The sequence below is a fragment of the Zingiber officinale genome, chromosome 7A, assembly GCF_018446385.1.
Source record: "Zingiber officinale cultivar Zhangliang chromosome 7A, Zo_v1.1, whole genome shotgun sequence".
NCBI classification, from domain to species: Eukaryota; Viridiplantae; Streptophyta; class Magnoliopsida; order Zingiberales; family Zingiberaceae; genus Zingiber; species Zingiber officinale.
In genome coordinates, this window is record NC_055998.1 from 9,076,612 (window position 1) to 9,103,862 (window position 27,251).

General features: G+C 38.7%; 1 protein-coding gene across 2 annotated transcripts; it reads left to right on the forward strand.

Annotated features, from left to right (window-relative positions):
- Window positions 1-5,216: 5,216 nt before the first annotated feature.
- Window positions 5,217-8,351, forward strand: LOC122000940. Of its 2 annotated transcripts, XM_042555448.1 has the most exons (4): window positions 5,217-5,234; window positions 5,359-5,499; window positions 5,668-5,785; window positions 6,607-8,351. In XM_042555448.1, exon 4 carries the CDS (start codon window positions 6,631-6,633, stop codon window positions 8,119-8,121), a length of 1,491 nt encoding a protein of 496 aa, XP_042411382.1. In that variant the 5' UTR covers window positions 5,217-5,234; window positions 5,359-5,499; window positions 5,668-5,785; window positions 6,607-6,630; the 3' UTR covers window positions 8,122-8,351. The 2 variants fall into 2 exon arrangements, with proteins under 2 accessions (XP_042411382.1, XP_042411381.1); XM_042555447.1 differs by lacking the exon at window positions 5,217-5,234 and having other exon boundaries at window positions 5,341-5,499.
- Window positions 8,352-27,251: the final 18,900 nt, after the last annotated feature.

The following is a 27,251-nucleotide window of genomic DNA, read 5'->3' on the forward strand; positions in this document are numbered from 1 at the left end:
TCGAGCCAACCCATCAGGATGGCCTGGTCAGAGGATTTTTTCTGCTCGGCCTCCAGAAACTTCTTGGTTTTGGCCAGATTCGCCTGCAGCTCGACGTACGAGGGCCCTTGGGAAGGAGCTCCACCAGAAATTTTGAGCTTCTTAAGCTCCTCCTCCAGAAGCGCTAGGCAGTTGCTCACCGCCACGCTCTCCACCCAATACTTCAACCGAACGGAAGAATGTCAATACCTAGTTGGAGGTGAATCATGAATAAATAGGAAACTTACTCCGGTACCCATCTGCATATGGTTGTTGCCTAATAGACCGGGAGGCATGGTCACGGCGCACGCTCGAGCGTCCTCCCACACCTTGGCGAGCGGCCCACGAATGAGTATCTGATGTTCCGAAGCTAGGGCGTTGATCGACCTTCGACAGGTACTCCTCCGTCGAGAGATGCAGAATTGCCTTTATTGACCGTCGTCCGCTCGGGGTAGATTGAGTGGGCGCCGAAGGGTTGGAGAACTGGCCAGTTGGAGCAGAGTGGATACGAGATTGCAAAATCTTTCGACGAGCTGGGGCAAGACGTTGATCGGTTGAGCTGCAATGGGGTTGGACGGCAAATCGCATTGGGAGGGTGTCTGATAAGAAGATATGTCTTCCATTGTCTCGATAGCTATTGGAGGGGGGGGCACCCTCTTGCTCAAACGCGCGCACTGCCGAAGTGGCCGAACAAGTGGTCGTGCTTGTTCGGCGGCGTTTGCGACCTACCAACGGAAGCTCGTCACCTGAACATTCGGACCCCTCAGTCCGAGTGGATGGCTGTACACCGAAAGGTGCGGTCTCCCTCGCCATTTCAGTGTGGGTAGTCCGAACTGCGGACCCCCCCACCAGCAGTCTGAGCTCCTTCGCTCTCACCCTCATGCCAGCCGACCGACGCGAGGCCAAGTCGCGCCATCTCCTTAGCTGCAGCTACCTCGACCTCGGCAACCTTAAGCTTCATCATGTCGAGCGCCACTGATTTCATCATGATTTCAGCTGCAAAAGAAAAAAGGAAAATCAGTTAGACACAAAGAAAAAAACAAAGGGAAATTTCTTATCAATGCCGCTCAGGAGACTCGTTCAGATTGGGGTTAACTCGAACATGTACATGACACCTTCTGGCAGCAACTTGTGGATATCGAATTTTAGGCCGACGAGCATGTTGGCCACATGAAGGTACTCCGACCGAGTCTTATACCTCTTCAGCTCGGGCGGAGGTGGCAGGGCGGTCTGCCATTGAGTTCGGAAGGGGGACAAGTCGGGGAGTCGCAAGAAGAAAAAATAATCCTTCCCATGCTTATTGGAAGTAGACATTTTATCTAAAAAGACCAAGCCGATCCGAGACTGAAAAAGGAAGGTGCCCAGCTCGGATTGTTTGGAATAATATAAGTAATGGAAGATCTGAGGCCTTAGGGGGATGTTGTGCAATCGGAACAGCACTACTACACCGCACAACAGAAGAAAAAAGCTAAGGACGAGCTGGGCGAGCAGGACTTGAAAATAATTACAAACTTCGGTTATAAACGGATGGATGGGAAACCGGAGACCAGCCATGAACTGGTCTCGGAAGAAATAGATAGTGTTAGGCGGCGGGTTGTTTGGCCGATCGGACGGTCCGACCAGAATAATCTCGTGGTCGGATAGAATGTCGAAGGTGTGGATAAGGTTCGTCGCATCACCCGCATCAAACCTGGTCTCCATGGTGGTATACCATAGACCAGGGGCAGGGTCAACCGGCTGGGAGGAACTAGCCATGATCGAAAAGTAAAGAAGCCAAAGGTTCGCTAAAAAGATCGCAGGAAAAACCAGAGAGCAAGGTTGACAGAAGAAAGTTCACCGAGCAAAATGGTGTAACGTCGGAAAATGCTAAAGGGCAAGAACTGAGGGCGAACGAACAAGAGGGAGCTTACAGAAAGGGGAATCACCGCTGAGGAGAGACGCTAAGGGTCGCCAGAGCAACGAGGGAGCAAGATCGCCGGAGCACGGTGTGCGAGCGAAGTAATCGGAGCGCAGGAAGGAGGTAGTAGCGAAGTCGCCTTCGTGACTTTATAAAGATCGGGTTCGGTCAAGTGGGGCCGTCCGATCTAGGTCACGGAAATTGACGCACGCATCCAACCGTCGAATTTGAACCGTCACACCACCTCTGACGCGTTGGTTGTGTGGTGACGGCGGCATTGCCACGTGGCACTCGCCTACAGGGGTGCATTTAATGAGCCCCATTACCGATCGTGTTCGCGTGCTCAGCCATAATGGTGAGGATTTGCATGAATTCCGAGGAGATTCAGATGATGTCAGCTTGGGCCGCACTCGGACCGGGACGCTGGCGTATGCCTCGCCGTTTGGCGTAAGAGAGCATGGTCTGGGACGGTCGCCACCTTCAGATGAGCCGATCAGAGCTTCTTCAACATCATGGCTGATCGGTCGGTGGGGCACTAGACTAGTTGTCCAATTAGCCGGACTTTCAGCCTCCTTCAACTAGACTTAAGGGGGAGGCACGTGATCCAACGGTAAGATGAGGGCCTCATCCTATAGAAAGTCTTGAGCCACGTGGGAGGTCAAAGTCAACGATCAACGCCGTGAGTATCCGCCCGAGCGGACGGTCTACCTCAAGCATGTGCGTCCGATTCTGCATTACAGCTCGGCCTGATGTCTAGCTTCCAACCCTCAGAAGACTCAAGCATGGCTCTAGCAAGGAGGAAGGAGGGTCGAGTGACCCCCTCGCTTGATCGAACGGGGGGCGCAGCCTTGGCCTGACAGATATGGTTTCTTCGCTCAGCAAGACGGAGCCGGGACAATGGGATGATTGCCCGAGCGGACCTCCCGCTCGGCCCGGCCCGGCCATGGTGTCGCCCGAAAGGCACTAGCCGAACAGTTCCTCCGCTCAGCCCGGTGGAGGATAAAGGAAGCAGCTGACGATATCTTCTTAGGGACCAGTGTCGCCGACAGGTGGTATGGTCGACAGTATGGTCAGGCAGAGAATCGTACGGTAGAAGCTTCCACTGTCATGTCAAGGATATGCTCGTACTATTAAGGTATAACGTCAGACACGCTTATTCCATGTATGTCTCGGGGAGCGTGCACGCCTCGAGGAGCGTGCACGCACCTTTAAGGAGCCCTATATAAGGACCTCCAGACTTCGACGAAGGTATGCTCATTTTTTTACTACAGCTATAGTTTCGCTTCCTCTTTGCTCTACTTTTTTCCGCCGAAAATCTTACTTGAGCGTCGGAGGGTCATCGTCGGGGAATCCCCCAGCTCGGCATTGTGCTTGCAGGTCCATGACAGCGGGAGATCTACATCTTTGAAGTCTTCGACCAGTCAACAGGAGCGTCATATCTCTAGCGTCCATCGACTCAGCTCTCGGACATGATCAGAGGTAATTAATATAATTAGGAGAATTAAATAAATACACAAGACTTGATTATATGTTATTCAGAAGTCTCTAGTTCCATCAGTTAATTTTAATTTAAGAAAGTTAGGAATGATACAGAACCAAGTTATTCGTTTAGTTCTTTTCAATAATAAATTAAACACCAATCAAATTTTTTGAGATATATTTTAAAAAAATTATATTGTTAATATGACATATAAAAATGACTTAATAATTAAGAGAACTAGAAGAAAGCATAGGACATGATTCCATATCATTCTGAGGGGGTGCTTGGTTCGGATAAGGGAAACGGAATGAGAATAGGAATGATTGTCAATAATAATGAAATGAGAATGATTCTCATACCACTCATTCCTATGGGTAATGGCTCATTCCTATGTTTAGAGGAATGAATCCGTGGGACCCACCATTATTTCTTCAAACCAAGCACCATGTTTCATTCCATTCCCATTCCAAACCCCCCAAACAAACAGCCCCTGAATTCTCTAAATTAGTTTTAGTCAAAATTAACTGATATATCTAGAGAGCTATATTATACCTTCATTTAATTATTTTGATTATATTTATATATTTAAATATTATTTTTATATGTTATATTGAAATAATAAATTTTTTTAAATATGAATGAGATTTTTTTTACAACCGCTTTGATTACATTCACGTGATTCAATAATTTATCATTTTTTTCTATTTTCTTTCCTATCCATTCACTTTCTCGATGGGATATACCAATCGGGCACCGCCGAACTTTACAAGGACAGGCCCAAAGTCAACCCTAAATGTCAACAGCATTCACAATTCTTCAGTGGTTGTACGTCCTTGTTCGGGCCACCCAATAAATGTCGGGGTTACTTGTCTTTATTCACGCGCAATTTATTATATAAAATCGAATATATATATATATATATATATATATTCATTGGAAGAATGGATGGTATAGGCATGTAGCTCATGTCAAACGATAAACTTCGGTATTATCTATCCCATAATAAAATATAAATAAATAAATTATAAAAAATATTCTATCCTATCATAATATCCATTTATACGAGGAGATTATAAATTTTATACTGAAAAAATGTTTCATTTGAAAACATAATATAATTTTACACATTAATGTGGCAAAATATTTTTTTGAAATGATATCTAAAGAAAGTCATACCGATAATGATTCATTTAATTCTTTTTAAAAATGAATTTAAATTAAACTAATTGCATATCGTGGTAGGTACAGGAACATGTAATTTTCCTCAATTTATTTAGTTGATAGGAACGGAGAAAGAGGAAGGGGTTATCATAATAGATTTATATGAGAACATAAATTATATACCCTCAAGTTCTTAAATAAATTAATTAAAAAAGAATAACTAAATATTATAGACATTATATTATTATTACTGAAATAACTCTTAAAAAATGTATTCACATTAAAAAATATATAATAATTTTGATCGACTTGAAAAGAAAAGGCATAGTTGAATAATGTTTTAAATCTGCAATTAAATGAACACCTACTCTGTCCTCACATTGCATTCAATTCAAGGTGGCTGCAACGACCTCCAATCCTACTGTATAATTACGCATTAAATTAGAGTAATATTCGAGCATATATAATTCAGCATGCTACGTTTGAAAGATCTAGATCAAATAGCATAGGCATGCCCATTTAAATAGATCAAACGACCGTATCTACTAGTTCCAACAGTTTTGGAAGTTTCCATTTTTGCTACGAGAATCCAAGCCGTCGTATATTAAAGTAATTTAGAAGAATCCGCCATGGATATTGGATTTGGAGACTCAGCCCATTAGATACGGCATTTGCCAGGTAATGATAATTTTGTTTTCGCCCCTGTACGGTGTCTCCGATTAATCAAGCTACTTTTCCAGCTTCAGCCCCACACGCTTTAACTGACTGCAGAAATTCCTGCCAACCTCTTAAAACCTTGCAGTAATTAATTCAGACAACCATCATGGTGGCAGCAAAGGGAAAAAATTTAGCATAAATTGCCATGGCTGATACGTCTTGCACTTCCTCATCCTTGTAATGATCGTGTTGTTCTGTGATATGTTGACACAGGGAACTCAGGAAGGTACTGCTTCGAATCACTCTCTGCCTCTCCCTTCTTTTTTCGACAAATCAAAAGTAGATTCTTAGGGTTTGGTTATCTTTTTGGCAACTGCGCATTAGGTTCTCCACCTCAAGTGTTTCGTGGAAATTGATGTGTCTGCGTGTTTTTTTTTCTCTCCTCTTCTTGCAGAGAAGGATGGGGGTTTGTGAATGATCCCCCTTTTGCTCAAAGGATGTTTTTTTTTTCCTGTTCTTTCTTTGAGAAGATGAATCTTTGATCCCCTTCAGCCCCCAACAAGAGATTTCAGGTGAGCCTACTCTTTCTACTCCATGATTCTGGGGGCCGTAGTTTCTGGTTTTTCTTAATTCTCTTTGCCTTTGGTTTGAGCGTGTGATGTTTGCAAAAAAAAAACATTATTTTTTGCTTTGTAGGTTGAAGATGTGGTTTAGTTGAAAGAAATAGGAATTGAATCTTGCAGAATTTGACAGGTTTTCATTGGATATGCACTAATTTTTTATTTAGAACAAATTTGATAATGGAACTCTTCTCCTTCTTTTTCTTTTTTTGGGGTTTATCAGAGTACAAGTAAAATAACAAGATTGCAAGAACAACTGGTAACAAGGATAGATATAGTGGAGAGGGCATGAAAACAGATTTGAGGCAAAAAGGACTTGAAAACAGTATCGACTTGTGTGGAACACCTAAGGAATTAAAAACAAACTAGCAGAACACTCAAAAGGAGCTCAATTGATCTTATTAAAAAAACAACTTTGAGATAATTATTGGTAGATGAAAGTTAAGAAATTCTGCCTTGTTATTACTGCAGTTTTTCTTGGCTTTTGGGTTCTTAAAATAGCTAAAACATTGAATTTAGCATTAAAAAAGAAGGCCTCTTCATTTTGTTGCATCTTCCTCATTTAAGGCTCTCTTAAGGGACTCTTACTAATTTTAAACTTCAGCTATCTGTATGAAAAGAGAGATGATTTTGATTTTACCATCTCTTGGCTGCTTTCTTCATGCCAGTCTTGTGCTGATTAACTTTTTTTTTTTTAACAATTGTACATACAAATGAAAAAAAAAAAAAAAGTGGTTATCGGTGTGACTTTTGCTCTTTGCTCACTATTTCAGAAGAAGAAATCAGACAAGCTCTAGATGAGTTCATCTGAGCATGGCGAGTGCATAACCGATACGAGAGAGGATGTGCCTGATTCGATAACCAGGCTTATGGATTACATTCCCATCTCCATACCCACAGTCGACCAGGAGCTACCGGGTCAAAATCACTCAGAAAAAAGATTCCTAGATTTTCTGAGAGCTAAGCCATCCACAGATTGGTTCTTTACCCGTCATCGTTTCCGCGTACCATTTGTTCGAAAAATCGACCGGAGAGCATTGATCAGATACTTCAAGAAATGGATAAAGAACCCGGAGAACATTGCTCTTGTTATCTGGTTGATGTTTGTTGCAGCTGGTCTCTTCATGCTGTTTCTAGTTATCACTGGGAGTCTAAATCAAGTCATACGAAGTAGCACCGAAAGAAAGAAATGGACCGAGATCATCTATCAAATTCTCAATGCCCTTTTCACAATCATGTGCATATATCAGCACCCCAGATTGTTCCATCATTTGGTGCTTTTGTGCCGATGGAGGTTACCGGACAGAGTGGCACTACGGGCAGGCTACTGCAAGGATGGATCTCGAAGAGCTCACGAAAGGGCTCACATAATGCTAGTCGTCATCCTCCTCCACATAACTATCTTTTCCCAATATGTGCTCTGTGGCCTTTACTGGGGATATTCAAGGAAGGATAGGCCAGATTGGGCTGTTAATCTGTGTACAGGCATCGGTATCGCAGCTCCAATAATTGCTGGTGTTTACACAGTTTTCGGCCCGATAGGAAGAAATTCTGATGATCCTCAAGATGCTACTGCCGCACAAGAAGTTCAATCCGAGCTTGTGATTTGTAACAACAGAAGAGTAGTTGTGACCAATCCTGAGTGGATCGGGGGGCTCTTCGACTGTTGGGATGATAGAACAGTTTGTTTGGCCTCATTCTTTTGCACATGTTGTGTGTTCGGATGGAACATGGAGCGACTTGGACTCGGTAATATGTATGTTCATATAGTCACCTTCTTACTTCTAATTGTGGCTCCTCTAATGGTCTTCAGCGTCTCTGCCCTCAATGTCGAGAACTATGCGATCAGGTACATCGTCGGAGTAAGTGGCATCTTACTTGGTGTTTTTGGGCTAGTTTATGGTGGCATTTGGAGGACCCAGATGAGGAAAAGATTCAAACTTCCTGCAAATCCCTTCTGCTGTGGCTATCCAGCAGTTACAGATTCATTGCAGTGGCTCTTCTGTTGGTCCTGTTCTTTAGCTCAGGAGGTGAGGACTGGAAATTTTTATGACATTGAAGAAGATAGCTTTTGTAAGGAGGCGAAAACCGAAGACGGAGTTTTGGTGCCTCTGCCAAGGGAAGATGGATCAGGTTTTACGGTTACGTCGAATGGGAAGCTTCTCCTTAGGAGCTCTTCTTGTCCGGCCACACTTGATCCTCCAAGTCACTTATCATACTTGAGATCTTCCACTCAACATGTTATGGTTCCACCTCTTCCAGCCCTGATGCAAATAGATGAAGACTAGTTAGCAAAGGACATACTTTTTGCTAGTGAACAAGCATCACAAATGTTCCAATCATCGACCGATATCTATAAGGTTGATCAGTTTGAATTACTCTTTCTAAATTCTTGAATCTTGAGAGACAGATCTTTTAAGAAAAATTCTTTTGTAATGTGATACTTTAATTTGCTTAGAGCAAATGCTTCATGTACCTTTCACAGAACTTGAAAATTGGCCTGCAAGAATTTGTAACTTGATTTTGGTGGTATATATAGTAGAGAAAGTTTAACAAAACCATGAAAATACTCTCTTTTTTTAAAAAAAAAAAACATATTGCCATTAATCAAATGAACAAATAGTTTTAGAGATGATCAACAAAACCTATAGTTAAACATTCTGAAACAGTTAAGAGTTAGTTAATATTATGAGAGAGAGATAGAGAGATTTTTGGCATTATAAAGGACAAAGATGTAATCCAACTCTTTATTAGTTCTGTAACGAAAGTTCTGGGAGCCTTCCTTTCATTTGCTATATATATATTATTATCGACCGTTCTCTCACCAATTAAATTATCTTCAAACTATTTTAACTGCGAGACTACCTAAATTTTTTAGGTACTGAAAATGAAAGTGATTGTTTTCAACATATTATATATAAAAATATATATATATTTTTGCTTGGTACGACTCCGTAGGCGTCATCTTACCTGTAATGCCTTACAAATCAAATAATAATTAAGTTTAATTTAATCAATAATTTCAAAGCTGATGAGAATCATGCCGTACTCTGGTGTTCTTTACGTGATCCCAAAAGATGGGTGACATGCCCGCATGCATCATCAAAAGTAATAACAGTATGGGAAATTAATTAATATATATGTGTGTGTGTTATTTCATAATTATTTGACAATATGCGTGATGTAAGAAGTGAAGTGGTTTATTTGTTGTATTGATTAGTGTTTTAAAGATTTCGGTTTGCTTATTTATTTGTAGTTTTTCCCTCTTAAAATTAAGGTTACTAGTTAAGTGTCAATTAATCCATCTATTTTAATTAACTTGGACTAGTTAATCCATCTATTCATCTGTGAAAGACTTCGAACTTTTATTTATTTATTTATTTTTGTTAATTTTTCCTCCTTAAACGAAACTTTCTCTATCATATTTTTTTAGACTTTTTTTTGTGTGTGTATGTTTACAAAAAAGTATATAAAGATAAATTCGATTGAAAATTATGTTTTCCCATTAATTCTCAAGAATTCAAGCATGATTTATTTATCTATATATTTTTTGCGATATTCAAGAATTATTTTTTGTTACTAACAATATATATAATTAGACTACCTCACATAAACACATATTTTAATGCCTTCATTAGAATCGATTATTATATATATATATATATATATATATATATATATATATATATATATATATATATATATATATATATTATTTATTCATATATATTATAATATTTTTAAAATTTTAAGAATTATATATTATAAATCATACAATATAATTATTAAAACCTTAGTATTTTATTGATAAAAAATAAGAAAGCTCTACGCAAAAGTAAAATCATAGTGCCCCGGCCCTCTGGACAACTTCACACACTCTAAAAGGGGATAAATCATGGGGACTTATTCAACCTTAATAGAACGACTTTCAAGAAACTTCTATCATTTTTTTTTTATAATTTAGATATTCAATATTTCGAATTGAGTAATCCTGAAGTGACAGACCTAATCCTATAGAAGTTTTCTACCCGCTATATTGGGAACTGGGGCGGAGCTAGCTCGGGCCCAGTGTAGGCAGCTGCCCACACTAGGCTCGAAAAAAAATTATTTTACGATGAATAAATAAATTATTACATCAAATGGAGGCATGATTTTATTTGTTCTCATGCATTAGGTGATTTGAAGTATCGTAGCTATTCGTAGTAGCCATATCTGTATGCTGTGCTTTGTAGTATTCCTTTTTCTATTACTATAGTGATAATACACCAATATTTGATTCAAATGGCTAAATCTATGTTTGATTTATGGTTTAGTTTGTGATTTGTGAGTTGGAGTCGGCTAGTCCAGTTGTGCAACAACTTCATGGCATATGAAGCTGAAAGCTTTAGCCGTGACGCAACTGTCAGGTCTGTCGCCAGAACTAAATCAAGAGAGGTGCCCTTTGCAATATGTCCATCGACGATAGCTACAATTTTTCTACACTAAATTAATATCCTAACTTTCGCCCTTGATTAAAATGTATTTATAGAGATTTATCCCGATAGTTAGCATTATTAGATCTACTTTTACTGGAGTAAAACATCTCCTGCATTGTGTCACTGTTGACACTCGAACTAAATTCTTTAATTATCTATTGGATAATTTAACCATTGCATCGTGTATCCGGGACAATTCTATCAGTATATATGGAGGGCTTAATAAAATCGGCCCTTTCTCATCATTGTACTAACACTTGTATAATTTTATTATAGTTTTTCATGTATTAAATGACTAACACATTCATCACATTCCACTAGCTAGTGAGTAAAATTTTAATTAAATCGAAATAATTTACCAAACCAATTTAATTAGAAATTTTAATTCAGTTAATTTTAAAATTTATTTTTAAAAAAAAAATTGATTATTTTGATTTATTTGAATTGATTTCAATTTTAAAATTCTAAAACTGTGATAAAATTGGTTAGGATTAGCCGACTCATCCTAAGGCTAAGTTGGACTAATAAATCAAACAGTTAGTTTAATAGTTGAGTGGAGCATTCATAAATCTAGTAGAGAAAATTATATTTTTAGTCCTGTAATTTGTATCTTTTTGTGTCCTGTAATTTGTATCTTTTTGAATTTTAATCCTGTTATGAGTTAATTTACGTTTTTAGTCTTGTAACTTGTAATATTTTCCAATTTCAATTCTTTTTTCCTTCAAAATTGAAATTTTTCAACGGAAAATGTCTAGTTTGCGGTTGGAATATAAAAAGCACATGAGTCATAAAAAATCAAAATCCTTAAATTCAATTTACAACTCATCATTTTCAGTTGAAAATCTTCAATTTTAGAGAAAAAAGGATTAAAATTGGAAAATATTACAAGTTACAGGATTAAAAATGTAAATTGACTCATAACAGGACTAAAATTGAAAAAAATGTAAGTTACAAAACTAAAAACAAAATTTTTTCAATCTAGTATAATAAATTTAATAGTCGATCAGTGACTATTTTGATGAAGAAGTTGTCTATTGTGAATAATTAAATTGGTTTATGAATTAATCAATTTTATATCGATTCCATATCTATTTGATTTGTCTAAAAAAATTTAATTAATTCAATTTCACTTAGATTCAGTCTGAGTATATTTTAATAGAATGCTTACCTCGACGTGCAATGAAAAATAAGAAAGAGCCGTACCGACACCATTTCTTATTAATTAATTTAACTCCACATACACTAAACACATACACAAAACAACACAACTAATTAAAAACCCCCCACAACTCCCAAATCCCATTTAACTCCTAATTAATTACCTCCAACCGCCTTAGCCTCAAACACAATCAACAACACAAACAATTACTCAAGGAACATATTTATTTGCATTTTAATTTATAATTATATTAATTATATCGCAAGGACGAGGCCGGGCAGTGCCTTGGGGGATCGCTGGCTCTGCCACACCCGCACGCAGCACTGAGTCAACCCGGGCGACTCGTCGTCGGAACCGCGGGCGTCGCCTTCGACCCGAGTGACGGTGAGGGAGGTGTTGAAGTACTCCCGCACCTGGGTGATCACCCCGTCTGGGCCCACGGTCCACGCGTGGACCCACACGGCGGCGCCGGGACCGCCTCCCTCCGCCACCACGATGGAGCCGAAGGCGGCCACCTCCTGCGGCAAGAACTCGAAGGCCTCATCCTCGCCGGTGAGGAGGCGCTTCAGGTGCTGGCGATTGGGAGGGCCGTGGAACCACCACTCGAGGTCCGGGGCCAGCAGCTGGTTCAACGCCCCCGCGTCACGCCGCTTTATGGCCTCATACAGGGCTTTCACGGACGCCTCCGGAGAGATCGGAATCGCCAGCTCCGGTGGTGAGGGAGGATGAGGAGGGAGGGAAGAAGCAGGGCACGAGATGAAGAGGGAGAAGCGAGTGGGGTGAGTATATATAGGCCGAGAACAGAGGAAGAAGAGAGGTGGATGATGAGTGGCGCTGGTGCTTTGGGTCCCACAGTAATGTCATTATTACTTGGTATTTAAATGGGTTGGATATACTGTAAACGAGAATTATTTTGCTTCTTTGTCAATACATATATGAAAGGGATATATTATTGGAATGACATGACCCTGCGGCGTAATGTTTAGGTTAAAGGAACGGATCATCTAAAATATATTCAGGGTGGCCAGCGAATTTTCTTTTATCAGTGATAAAATCCTTAGTATTATGAGATTTTATCGATGATAAAATTTTTAGTATTATGAAATTTTATCTATAGAAATAGAGGATATTATCCTTTATTTTTTATAAAAATCATCCTTCCATATTTAAATTTTTAGATCTTAAATATATTCCAATACACTTAACATTTATATATATATATATTTATATTTTTTTTATATCCGGACTAAATATTTATTTATTATTTTTTTTATATATGTAGGACTAATACTAAGAGACTCTTAAGATAATAGATTTATCTTTATTAAAGAAAATGTTTTACCTTGAGATGTAGCGTAGATGGTGGACGTATAGTATCTTTGGCATAATAACTATAGGTTGATTTTTAAGAACTGATAATCTGAAGTTTACCCACCATACACCTAACGCTTATGTATCTATATTTACTTTTCTCTATATCCGTGGGATTGATATTAGGAGACTATTAAGATAACGGATCTACTTTTTTTATTAAAGAGAACGTATTATCTTAGGACGTAGCGTAGATGGTGAATACATATCACCTCTAAAGTAATGATCAAAAATCAATTATTAAGAATTTATGATATAGATTTTATCTCATCATGTGATTAATATCTATATACTTATATTTACTTTTCTTTATATTTATGGAGCTAGTAGTCAATAGATCGTTAAGATAGCGAACCTATGATTTTTAATTATTAAAGGGAACGTTTTAATTGAAAAGGGGGCGTTTTAGTGGCTAAGTGAAGTCGATGTGGCCATTTTAAACGGCTGTCAAAGTGACGGTTTATCAAAGGGGACGTTCTACATTTTGCATCGTTTTTATATGGTTTTTTTGCGGTGACAAAAGTTCACATATTCTATTCTAGAAGGATAATACAATATGAGAGATTATTCCGTCATAAACCATCTTTAAACATAAATATGAGATAATTTAAAATAATATTTATACCTATCCAGAATTTTATCTGTTGATCCGGTGTGATCAGCAATAAAGGTGAATTATCGGAAATTATAAAAATATTTTTCTCAAAACTTTTAACTTAAAATAAATAGTTCGTCGCGCTTCTCGTAGCTTACTTCTTTAATGATGATATACAACAGAATGAACTCGAAGCAAATTTACAATCCTAACATAAAAGATTTACTCGGTATCCACCTAAAAAAAAAAGTGACTAATCTAAGGATCCACACACACGAGCACTCTCCACTATGAAAATACTCCTTTACGGTAACTATCAAGGCGGAGAAGCTTTACAACACTCTCAATACAAGAAGAAAGAAAGGGAAGCAAATACAAGTAAAATCTTACAATATTTACTCCGAAAAACCCTAACCCTAACTTCTTCTTCTTGTCGTAGAACGCCTCTTGACCTTGGAAGTGCAACAACACTTTGCTCCAAGAAAACCTCAAGAACTTGCGTCGATAGCTTAGAGTAATCGTTGGAGATGGCGTGGAGGAACTAGAAGTCGTGTGGAAGAAATCGCTCGCCAACGACTATAACTTGCGCAACGGTCAGATCCCAATCGATTGAGAGTCATTCAGAGCGCCTTTGTGCTCTCTGGAAATGGCTGAATCAATCAACCAATCGATCCAGCCTTTCTCGCGTATGTAAACAAGAAATCCATTCCCCAATCGATCGTTCAATCGATTGGAGATGCCCAATCGATCGGTCGATCGATTGGGCCACACCTTCTTCGCGACACACATCCAATCGATCAACCAATCGATTGGACTATGGTTCAATCGATCGGTTGATCGAGTGACCCTCCTTTGACTTGTCTAAATCAAGTCCAAGGTTCCCAAACCCAACATCCGATCAACCGTAATCTGTTGGAACCTCATGTCTAGCATCCGACCAACCTTAACCTGCTAGGACTCCTTCACCAAGTGTCCGGTCAATCCCTTTGACCCACTTGGACTTTTCTCCTCGTGCCAAGTGTCTGAACCTCCATGACCCACTTGGACTTCCACCAGATGTTCAGTCACCCTTGACCCATCTGGATTTCCTCGTGCCAAGTATCCAGTCAATCTTTTGACCTACTTGGACTTTCCAATACCAAGTGTCCGGTCAACCTTGACCACCTGGATTTCCACCAGATGTCTGGTCACCCTTGATCCATCTAGATTTCCTTGTGCCAAGTATCCGGTCAATCGTTTGACCTACTTGGACTTTTCAATACCAGGTGTCCGGTCAACCTTGACTCACCTGGATTTCCACGTGCCTGACTTCCTTTGCCAGGACTTTCCATCTGCCTAGTTTCACTCACTAGGACTTTCACCTAATTTCACTCACTAGGATTTTCACCTAACTTCACTCACCAGGATTTTCCCACTGCCCGACTTCACTCACTGGGACTTTCACCTAGCTTCACCCACTAGGATTTTCCAACTGTCTAGCTTCACTCACTAGGTCTTTCACCTGATTTCACTCACCAGGATTTTCCATCTGCCTAATCTCCAGTTAGGACTTTCTCAGTCAAGTATCCAGTCAACTCTTTGACCTACTTGACTCTTCTTCACATCTAACTGGTTAACCTTGACCAGAGGGGAATTGTATCAACAATCTCCCCAATCGGACGATTGCACCTGTAATCTCCATGTATTGTCAAACATCGAAACTCAAACATCAAGACTCAAGCTTGAGCCAATCCAAGCTTAGTCAACCAAGTCAACCTTGACCTAGGGATATTGCACCAACAAAAAGAATATGAGATAACCAGATTTACTTTGTTTGTAGTCGGGGAAGTTGCTAATCCAAGATAAATAAAGCGCATTTATGATACTCCTTTTTCGACACAAGTCGGAGGCAGAAAAGCCTCGCATAAGACATTAACAACTCAGAGAGTAAAGAATAGAATACAAAATTTGAGTACAGTAAGTGTTGTCTAAAAATTAGATAAATCAGTGCTCTATTTATAGTGCTCTGGTCAAGTCTATCCGTTGCTGATATGGCGGACTCCTGGCGCTTGGATGGTGATCCAGGCGCTCCCAGCGTGGCAAAGTCTATTTTCACGAAACAGCTTCACAACGGCTGAAAGATAGAATTTTTCATGTCCGAGCTCCCGGACCGTTGCTGACGTGTAACTAAAGAGTGATCCACTGCAACAAGACACCTGTTCAGCACCCTAGTGGTCTGGGCGTCCGAACGTTCTGGGCCCTTAGACCAGTCAGCCAGTGCTGACTCGTCCGGCGCCTTCTTTGGTCACTAACTTCTTCTCCGGTCAGTTGGGTGATCATCTGGCCTTCCGGAGTTGAGCACATCCAAACTCAACTCCGACCTTCTTCTCGAACAGTCTTCCGCTCCAACTTCTCATCCCTTGGAAGCGCCACACGTGTCCTTCTCGCTCCACCAGTGTACTCTTCCGCAGCTTCTCGTCCCTCGGATACATCGAGCCCATCGACTTAATTCCCTTGTCATCCTTTTCGTTCGCTATGTTTTCCGCCCGACTTTTTGTGTTACTAAGTCCCTACACACTCAAACGTAAGACTCAAATACACAAAACCTAACTTAACTTGGTTGATTATATCAAAACTAATATGAGATACTTACAATTTCTTCCTTTTTTATGTGAATCAACCCAAGTTAACTTAGAGTTAAAAAACAATAAAGTAATGAATATATAAATTAAAGCATTTAATATACAAATTAAAATAGTTAATAAAAAAAATTATACCTCCTCTAAACTTAATCTTTTCTCTCCTCCTTTGATCAAATTAAAAATGAGGCTGAACATTGAAAATAAATTTATAAAAAAAAACTAAGGGAAGCAGGGACTAAGACTTAACAAAAAAAAATTATGAAAATTATTTGTCGAAAATTTAAATTGTTACGATTTAAAAAACTTGTTTTTGAAAAAAAAATACTTTTTTTAATATTTGGAAATTCTAAAATTTTTTATCACTGTTAAAAATAGTAATCTAGAATAGTGATAAAATTTTCATGAATAAATAACTGTTAAATATAGTAATCTAGAATAGTGATAAAATTTTACGAATAAACAAAATTAATATAACTAGTTATAAATTATTTTATATAGAGAGATACATTTCTTTTAAAAAAATATTTAAAAATAAATTTTGAGCTCGAAAATTATTTTATAAATATTTTAAGTAAAAAAACAAAAGTATATTGATAGAAAAATTAAAATTTTGAAATTTGAATTTTTAAGAATTTGTAATATTAAAATTAATATTTTGATAAATAAATTATAGAAATTAATTTAACAGTCAGAAAATTTCAAAATTATTTATTCTAACTTAGAATTTGTTGTTTTGTGATTGTAAAAATTTTGAAAAAAAAAATACTGAAAGTAATGTTTGCAAAAAATATTTTTCTAAATAAAGTAATTCAAATCTAGTAAATCAATTAAAAAAATTAAACTAGACATAATTTTAGAGCCCAATATAGGTTCTTACCTACCGGATTAACAAGATATTTTCTAGGAATACATTTTTATGATACCTTTATAATTTAACCCTTATGGTATCTAAAATACCAATTAAGCCTACCGTAATTTCTAAAATTTGAATTTTGAAAAGAACTTAAATCTAAGCATGCATCATTCTTTTTCAATAATTCTATTTGTTCTTTTAATTTTTCATTTTCATTTTTGACTTTATCAAATTTTTCTAGTAGACATGCTTTAGCTAAAATTATTTTTAAATTCATATTTTCCTTTTTCACATTTATATTCTTAGTTTTAAGTTTACATAAAGATTTAGATATTGATTTTATACTAGAATATAATAGATCAGGAGGTAAAAGACATACCTCACTTACCAAATCTGATCTGAAGCTGGATTCATCTTCTTCACTGTTGCTTTCTTCAGATATAACTCCTCTTCATCAATACTTTCTTCTTAGTGACTCACTATTAATGCTAGTCCGACATAGGCTTCAATTTCTGACTCTGATGACGACGATTCGACCTACGTCGCTTTAAAGTTCTTGTGTTTCGATTTGCTCAGCTCTTTGTTCTTTTCCTTCCTTTTCAGCTTTGGACAGTCATCCTTTATGCGCCCCTCTTCATTACAATTATAGCATCGTACCATTCTCTTGTTCCGTGGAAGCTTCTTGGCCTGAGACTTGTTGAATTTGTTAGTTTTAAAAAACTTGGAAAATTTTCTTACCACGTATGTTTTTTCTTCTTTGTCAAGAGATGCATCGGAATCCGATTCAACCTTTCTCGTATTTAGGGCGACGTTGTTGTTTGGGTCTTTGTCTTTTCTAATTCTTGCATATCTAGATTCATGTAATTCAATGTAGGAAATAAATTTTCTAAGCTACTTACCTAAAGGTCCTTGGAGATGTAGTAGGCGTCTACGATCAACGTCCATTCGGCAGTTCTCAGGAATGCATTCAATATAACCTTATCAAGTCTCGATTCGTTACCACTTATCCGAGGTTGTTGAGTTCGATGAGCAGTTCTTTGATCTTAGCGTGCAACTGAGCCATAGTTTCTCCCTTTTTCATCAGTATATTTGTCAGTTGATTCCAGAGCAGATCCCGTTTTACTAGCTTTGCCTTTGAGGTTCCTTCGTGCAGCTCTAGGAATTTCTTCCAGAGTTCTTTTGCTTACTTGTAATCTTCGATCTGATTGACTTCTTGAGGTGGTAGAATCCTCAGCAGATGAAACTCCACTTTATTGTTGGCCGTGAAGTCCGCTTCCTCTTTGTTGGTCCAGTGATTTTCTTATTTTTCGTCGTCGTTTTGATTATGAGGTGCTACAAAACTATACTTTATAGTTAACAAAATATCAAAATTCATTTTGAAAAATACCACCATTTTTTTCCAGTTGATGAAATCTCCCATGAACTTTGGTGGATGAATACTTGCTCGGATCATTTCTTCACTGCTTCAGTTGACGGTTAATTCTTCTGAGGTGGTCTGACTTTGATACCAATTGTTGGTCTCATGCGATTGACAAGAGGAGGTGAATTGCTTGAAATTACAAAAGTATCTTTCTCAAAACTTTTGACTTAAATTAGACAAGCACTTAATCAAATTAGAATGAAATAAAAAAGAGTATGAGACAACCGGGTTTACTTGGTTTGTAACCAGGAAGGTTACTAATTCAAGGCAAATGAAGCGCGTTTACTAGACTCCTTCTTCAATATAAGTCGGAGGTGGAGAAGTCTTGTATAAGATGTTGACAACTCAAAGAGTAAAGAACATAATAGAAAATTGGAGTACAATGTTAGGATCGGTTGAGCTAGAGGGGGGGGGGGGGTGAATGGCTCACTTCGTTTTCTTGATCTTTGATTTTGTACAGTGGAAACTTGAAGCCAATGCTAACTCCGGTATTTACTTGGTATCCACCTCCTCAAGGAGGTGACTAGTTCAAGGATCCACGTCACTCACCACACTTCCACTATCCAAAAACCCTCCTTCTCAAAAACACACCGAAGGTGGAGAAATCTTACAACACTATCAACAGTCCCTCTCCAACAGAAACAGATTACACTCACTACAATCAAGAAGAGAGAAGTATTACAAACTTTAAGTAGCTTCTTCCTTGTGCGTGAGATTTAAGAACGTGGAGAGGTTGAGTGCTTGAACTTGAAACTCTTGAGAAATCTTGAGCGCTTGAAAGCTTTTTCACACCCAAGCAATAGAACAGTATTTTTGTTGTGTTCGTGCTGCATTTTTCTTCTTTCTTTCAGTGTTTTAAAAGTCGAGAAAACTAGCCGTTTCTCACTCTGCCGTCACCGTGGATCGATTGAGATTATGTCCCAATCGATTCACAAGTATCCGTTAGGAGCCATCACGTAAAGATCAACGGCGCAGATTCTTCCATTTACCTTGGATCGATTTGGGGAAGATTTTGAATCGATCCAGACACCTGCTCGCGAAATCGCAACTTTGTGAATCGATCGGCCGATCGATTCAATCCCTTGAATCGATCGGCTGATCGATTTAGAACGATTCTGTGCTTCGCATAGAATGTTTATGGATCGATCGGCCGATCGATTCAGTACCTTGAATCGATCGGCTGATCGATCCAGACGCATTCTATGCTGCGCAGAACCTTACCAATCGATCAGCCAATCGATTGACTTACCTTCAATCGATCGGCTGATCGATTCAGCTGCAATCTGCCGCACAGCCATGTCTGAATCGATTTACCAGTCGATCTCTGACAGTGAGCCTAACACACACATAATCTTATGATTTGCAGGAGCTTCTCTTGCCAAGAATCCGGTCCCCGACCTTCTTGGACTTCTCTTGCCTTGCATCTGGTCTTCTGACCCGCAAGAACTCTTTCTGCCAAGAATTCAGTCGTTGACCTTCTTGGACTTCTGACCTGCAAGAAACTCCTCCTGCAAACTCATAATGCATGTTAGTTCTACCGTATTAACCTAAACTTAAATAATTGTCAACACATTGAAACTTCCAGGGCATGATTGCACCAACAATCTCCCCCTTTTTGATGTTTGACAATCTATTTAAGTTTAGGCTAGTTTCCAATACAATGATAAATAATGATTGTAGCTTGCTGAAATAATAATTGCATAATTACAGTAAGCTTGATTTTAATTTACTGAGATAAGCATAAGCAACAAGCTACTGAGATAAGCATAAGCAATAAGCATGAACTTCAACATAGATCTCCCCCTTTGTCAAAAATCAAAAGCAAATAACTCCCCCTCAATAGGTGCATAAAGCAAATATGATAAATACGAGGAGTGCTCCCCCTAAAATACACATATATCAACAGAACATAACAACACTGAAATGTAGAATCAAAAGGAGAGCTTAGCATAAAAGTATATCATACATTCAAAATGAAAGAGAGTTCACAAAAGGGACTCCAGAACAACTATCCATACAACAAATAAAAACATATCACACAGGAACATAAAACTCGATAATCTCGTCTCCCGAAGGAGTGGGATCAGGATCAGCAGCTGGAGCGGACGTAGCAGCCGGAGCAGGAATCACCGCAGAGTCAGGATCATGGGCATCCTCAGCAGGGGGAACAGGGGCGGTGGATGGACCAGACTGAGACGGGTGAACCGTCACCCACGAGCCCACTAAGTCCACTAATGTATCCAGAGTCGCCTGCATCGAAGTCTGCTGCTGGACCACGGTATCCATCGTGGTACGCATGCTGGCTACCTCCAGGGTCAGCTCCTCAAGGCGAGTGGAAACCGTCTCCTCAAAAGTCGGAGAAGCTGGCCCGTGGAACTCCTCCTCAGCCTCATCCTCCGCAGGAGCCACTGCCTGTGCATCCCCCCTGCGACGAGCCCTAGGTCCCTCGCCAAAAGCACGGCCATCACGCCACCGAACTCCCCCAGGACCACCCACCAAGCCTGACTTTGTGAACGAACGGGAGGAGATCCGTGAGTAGGCCACAGTCATGGGCTCTCGCCGTCCTCGAGAGACATCGATCTTCATAAACTCCAGCCAGTCTGTGATGATGTGCCCAAAAGGCATGTGAATCGTCTCTTTCACTGGCTGAGTGAAATGAATAATGTAATGAAAGATGTTCAAGGCGATGTTGATGTCCAGGGAATGACGGATGGCATATAGGGCAAGCATGTGAGTAGGTCGAAGGACGGCCAAGGCACGGGAGACAATGGGAAAAAGGCAGTTAACTATGACTTTGAACAAAGCGGCGTTCTCAGCCGATAATTCAAGAAAGGAGAATTTTTGAACTTGAGCATCCGGCCCATCCGGACGTGGACGACCATAAAAGAACTGATGCATGGAGGCAATGCTGATATGCTCAAAAGGTGGTGGCAACTCATCAAGAAGAGTAGAATAAAACACAAAGTCATTATCGGATGGTAGACAACCTAGAAAAGATTGAAGAATCTCATAAGAGAAGTCCAAGCTCCGTTTTGCAACACGAGTTCGATAATTTACACTATCAGAAGTGTGCAAATTATTATAGAATTCGGAGACAAGAGCGACATTGATACTGCTTTCACAGGTTAACAAAGAGTCAAGCTTATAGTGCTTGAACCGGTTGTATGTATCAAAACAAGAAACCCTATAGTACTGGAGATCAACAGACCTAGGGGTGATTAGTTTGAAAGTATTTTTGCTAAAGTTTTGCTGCAATGCAGCATTAGGAAACCTAGGATCGGTGGGAGGTTGAGGACGGGATGGAGGAACAGACGATCCTTCGCCCGATTCACGCACTTTCCGTTTCTTTCTATTGAGAAAGAAATACAAAAGAACAAGAGATAGCAAGGGTTTTGCAGCGGAACAGAGAGGGCAAGACAAATGCAAGAACAGAATACATAATGCAATGCATGAGGAGAAAACAAAAACACATAAGACACACATGGATTAGGTCAAATATAAGAGCAATAACCAAAGAAAAACACTTAGAAAAAGTGTTAAGAACTTTACTTAGGGTTAGGGTTTTGAGTCCTCATTGTGGTCTGCGTCACGGAGACACGAGAGAACACTGCCCGCTCGCCGAGAGAGAAGGAGCAGAACCGGAGGACAGGTGGAAGAGCTCCCTTTGCCGGAGAAACTCGTTGGAGGGAACGAGCGAGACAGGCGGAAGAATCGCCTGGAAAATCGCCTGGGGCAGGATGGTGGTCGAGAGAGAGAAAAGGAGGAGATGAGGGTAAGTGAATCGATTCGAGAACCATTTGATTTTGGGTTTTAATATGGGTTCGAAATTCTCAATCGATCGACTGATCGATTGAGAACAAGTGAATCGATCGGTAGATCGATTCATGAGGCTTCTGTGAGAAACGAACAAACGGCTGAATCGATCCATAGATCGATTCAGACGCCTTCTGTGGAAAGCCGAAAGGGCGTCTCAATCGATCCATTGATCGATTCAGATGCCTTCTGTGGCCAAGTGCGAGCCTCCCAATCGATTGACCAATCGATTGGGAAGCCTGATATTCCTGCACGTCTGAAAAACTTTCAGAACCAAGATTGACCAATCGATTGGGAAGCCTGATATTCCTGCACGTCTGAAAAACTTTCAGAACCAAGATTTGGAAAAGCACAACTAATTGTACACTACTCCAAAAATCATGAAATTTACATAGACACTATATGTATGTCCCAAATTATCAAAGAAAAATAAAGTTTAATAAAAATGAACTCGCCTTAGTGAAAACTTACACAAAACCACAAATTATTGAAAACTTCAAAGATATGAGGAAGTTTGTATCTACCTGTTTCATAATAATCCCCATCCAATAACACACTTCAACCAATGTTTCAGAAATGAGTTGTTATATGGTAAATTGAAAATTTCCAATCATAATCGTAGGACAATGGGCACATGAGTTATACACTTGCTTTCCCTATGATTGGACAAATGAATGTTTCATGTGAAAGTCATTTTTCTTGACCAACTTAATGCATCATAACAAGCATTATGACCAAGATAAATGTTCCTAACCTCTCACCCCCATCTAAATCACACAGAGAGGACAACCCTATGTGTTTGTGAGAGGCAAAAATTAAGGTGAAGAACCTAAAAGCTTTACCTATAAAGTGACCATGGAGGATTTGATTCAATCAATACAACACATTTCCAATTCTCTTCTAAGAAAGCTAAATTCAACTTCGGGAAGAGGTTTGGTGAAGATATCGGCTAATTTTGATTTTGATCCAACATAATTTAAAATGATATCACCTCGAGTTACATGATCACGAATAAAATGATGTTTAACCTCTATGTGTTTCGTTCTTGAATGATGAACGGGATTTTTGGTTAAGTTGATTGTACTTACATTATCACAAAGAACTTGAACATTGTTATAGGTAAGTTTATAGTCTTCTAGAGTATGATTCATCCACAATAATTGTGATACACACTCTCCCATGGCAATATATTCCGCTTTGGTTGTGGAGAGAACTACACAATGTTGTTTTCTACTTGACCAACTTACTAAAGAGGATCCTAGAAATTGACAGTTCCCACTAGTGCTTTTGCGATTCAATTTGCATCCGGCATAATCGGAATCGGTATAACCCACTAGGTCAAAAGTTTCGGTTCTAGGATACCAAAGATCAACATTTTGAGTCCCCTTGAGATAACGAAGAATTCGCTTAACGACACTCAAATGTGACTCCTTGGCACAAGATTGATACCTACCACATATACCTACGGCGAAAAGTATATCCGGTCTACTAGCCGTGAGATAGAGAAGACTTCCTATAGCACTACGATACACCTTGGAGTCAACTTCTTTCCCCTCAATGTCTTTATCCAACTTAGTATTTGTGGCCATGGGGGTAGATATTTCCTTTGCATTTTCCATCCCAAATTTCTTAAATAGCTCTTTGACATATTTGGATTGATGAATGTAAATGCCTTCTTTTGTTTGTTTAATTTGTAATCCTAAGAAAAATATCAACTCACCAACCAAACTCATTTCAAATTCACTCTCCATGTGATTAATGAATTCATTTAAAAAATCTTTATTTGTGGAACCACAAATAATGTCATCTACATATACTTGGGCCACAAACATATCATTACCACTATTTTTTAAGAATAAAGTAGGATCAATTTTTTCTCTATGAAACCCTTTTGATACTAGAAATGTTGACAATCGTTCATACCAAGCCCGAGGAGCTTGTTTTAGTCCATATAAGGTCTTTTTAAGTTTATATACATGGGTTGGATGCTCCAAATTCTCAAATCCCGGTGGTTGCTCAACATATACCTCTTCTTTTATAACACCATTTAAAAATACTGATTTTACATCCATTTGATACAATTTGAAACCCTTGTGGGCGGCAAAGGCCAACATCATTCTAATTGACTCCAAGCTTGCTACGGGTGCATAAGTTTCATCATAGTCCAACCCTTCTACTTGATTGAAACCCCTAGCGACCAATCTAACTTTGTTTCTCACCACTATCCCTTTATCATCAAGTTTGTTCCTAAAGACTCATTTTGTATCAATAATTGATTTGTTGTTAGGCCTAGGAACTAAATCCCAAACTTGACTTCTTTCAAATTGAGATAATTCATCTTGCATTGCTAAAATCCAATCCGGATCAAACAAGACATCATCAATAGTTTTTGGTTCTATTTGAGATATTAAGGCAACTTGACCTCCGTCATTTCTAAAGTAAGATCGAGTTCTCACTCCTTGAGTAATGTCTCCTACTACTTGATCTAAGGGATGATTTACATGAGTCCTAGTAGGTCTTGAATCTTGATTTGTTATAATTTCGGGTTCAAGTGGCAAAGGTTCATTTTTCTCACTATCACTTTCTTGATTTTCTTCTCCTTGATGATTTACCTCATTTAGTGTTAGTTTCTCTAACTCAAATTGTAATTCTTCATCGTTTGTTCTTATAGAGTTTGAAGAAGGAGTTTCTTCAAATACAACATTTAGTGATTCTTCAACTAGTTTTGATCTTTTGTTGTAAATTCGGTATGCCTTGCTATGACTTGAGTAACCTACAAGAATCATCCGCCTTAGCGGAAAACTTTCCCAAGTGATCCTTGGTGTTTAGAATATAGACCTTACACCCAAATACTCTAAGATGCTTAATTGTAGGTTGTTTACCAAACCACAATTTATGAGGTGTTTTTCCTATAAACCTATTTTGGACATAACAAGCCGTATTAATTGCTTTGGCCCATAGGAAACTATGTAGTGAATATTCATTTAACATGCTCCTAGCGGCCTCTTGCAACACCCTATTTTTCCTCTCAACAACTCCATTTTGTTGAGGTGTTCTAGGGGTTGAAAACTCATGTTTGTAGTCTTTTTTCATACAAAAACTTGTGAATCTATCATTTTCAAACTCACCTCCATGATCACTTCTTATTTTGATTATCTTATGAGCCTTTTCATTTTCTACTCTATTACAAAAGCAATCAAGGTATCTAGAGTTTGATCCTTATGTTTCAAGAAAAACACCCATGTATATCTAGTGTAATCATCCACAATTACAAAGCAATATCTACTCCCATTTAAAGAAATATATTTACTACTATCAAATAAATCCATGTGAATGAGCTCTAAAGCATTTGAGGTACTTACAACATTTTTACCTTTATGAGTAGCTTTGGTTTGCTTACCCATTTGACATGCATCATATATTTTATCTTTTTGAAACTTCAACTTTGGCAATCCGTGCACCAACTCCTTCTTTGAAAGATTTTTGATATTCTTCATGTTGGTGTGAGCGAGTCTTCGGTGTCAAAGCCACGTCTCCTCTTCTTTGGACATGAAACACTTAGCAAACACATTAGTAGCACCAAATAGTTCAACTTAATAAATATTTTCTTTTCTATGGCCTATGAGAACATTGGTGTTTAGTTCACTATGCTTGACTAGGCATTGAGATGAATTGAACTCAACTCTATACCCCGAGTCACATAGTTGACTAACACTCAAAAGATTAAAAGTCATGCCTTTTACTAGTAACACATTTTTTATTACAAATTTTTCGGAAATTCTAATATCTCCTATTCCTATAACTTTAAACTCACCACTATTGCCAAAAGAAACGGTACCTTTACTTTTGTGTCTAAATGATTAAAATTTTGATGAGTCCCCCGTCATATGCTTAGAGCATCCACTATCTACAAACCATGTTGTTGGATGCTCCCCCTTTGCGCATGCCTGTTTAAACACGATGAACCAAATGTTTTGGTACCCACACTTTGGGTCCGGTAGCATCAATAACAAATTGCTTGGGTACCCAAGCTTGAACAACCTTAACCCTTGAAGCATGGTTTCTACTAATTAGAGACATGAATTTAACTTCCTTATCTTGTGATTTAAAACCTAGTCCCGCTTTGTTGTACACGCCTCTTTGAGCTCCTAGAATCATGTCTAAGTATTTTGAGCTTGAAGTAAATTTTTCTAGAGCACATCTAAGATCATCAACTTATGATTTCAATGATAGATTTTCTTTTTCAAGATCATCAACATCACTTTTGTCATTTTCATAAAGCATGCAACTTTCACATGAGACAATTTCACTTTTGAGTGATTTCAATTCATTTTGCAATCTTTTAACCTTCCCTTTTGATTTAGCTAGTGCATTGGTTAAGCATGCAATGGTGGCATACATCTTATCAAGCTTGGGAGAAATTACCTCATCATCACTAGATGATGACTCACTTGAAGACTCCACATCTTCTCCATGACTATCTTCATCTTCACTATCTTCTACATGGCTTAAGGCCATGAGAGCCATGTGCTTTGAGCTCTTCCTTTCATCTTCTTCCGATGAGCTTGATGACAAGTCATCCCATGTGGCTTTCAACGCCTTCTTCTTTTTCTTGATCTTTTCCTCTTGCTTCTTCAATTTTGGACACTCCGTTTTGTAGTGCCCCTTTTTCTTACATTCATAGTAAATTACATCAGTCTTATTCTTAGAATTCACAAGAGATTTACCTTTTCTTTTCTCATCATTGAAGATTTTCTTAACATCCTTCTTGTCAAACTTCCTTGAATGTCTCATCATTCTTTGAACGAAGTTTGCCATTTCACTTGATGATAGCTCTTCATTACTATCACTATCACTATCTTGTTCGGATTCTGAAGATGACTCCTTCTTCTCCTTTTTCTTTTCCTTGTGCTTCTTTTTGCTCTTTTCACCTGCAACCAAGGCTATACCTTTCTCCTTATGGCTTGTGTTAGCTTGCTCATGCAATTCAAGTTCACAAAACAATTCATCCAATTTCACTATTGACAAATCCCTTGAAACCTTATAAGCATCCACTATGGATGACCATAAAGAGTTTCTTGGGAAAGATTTTAAAGCATACTTTATGAGAT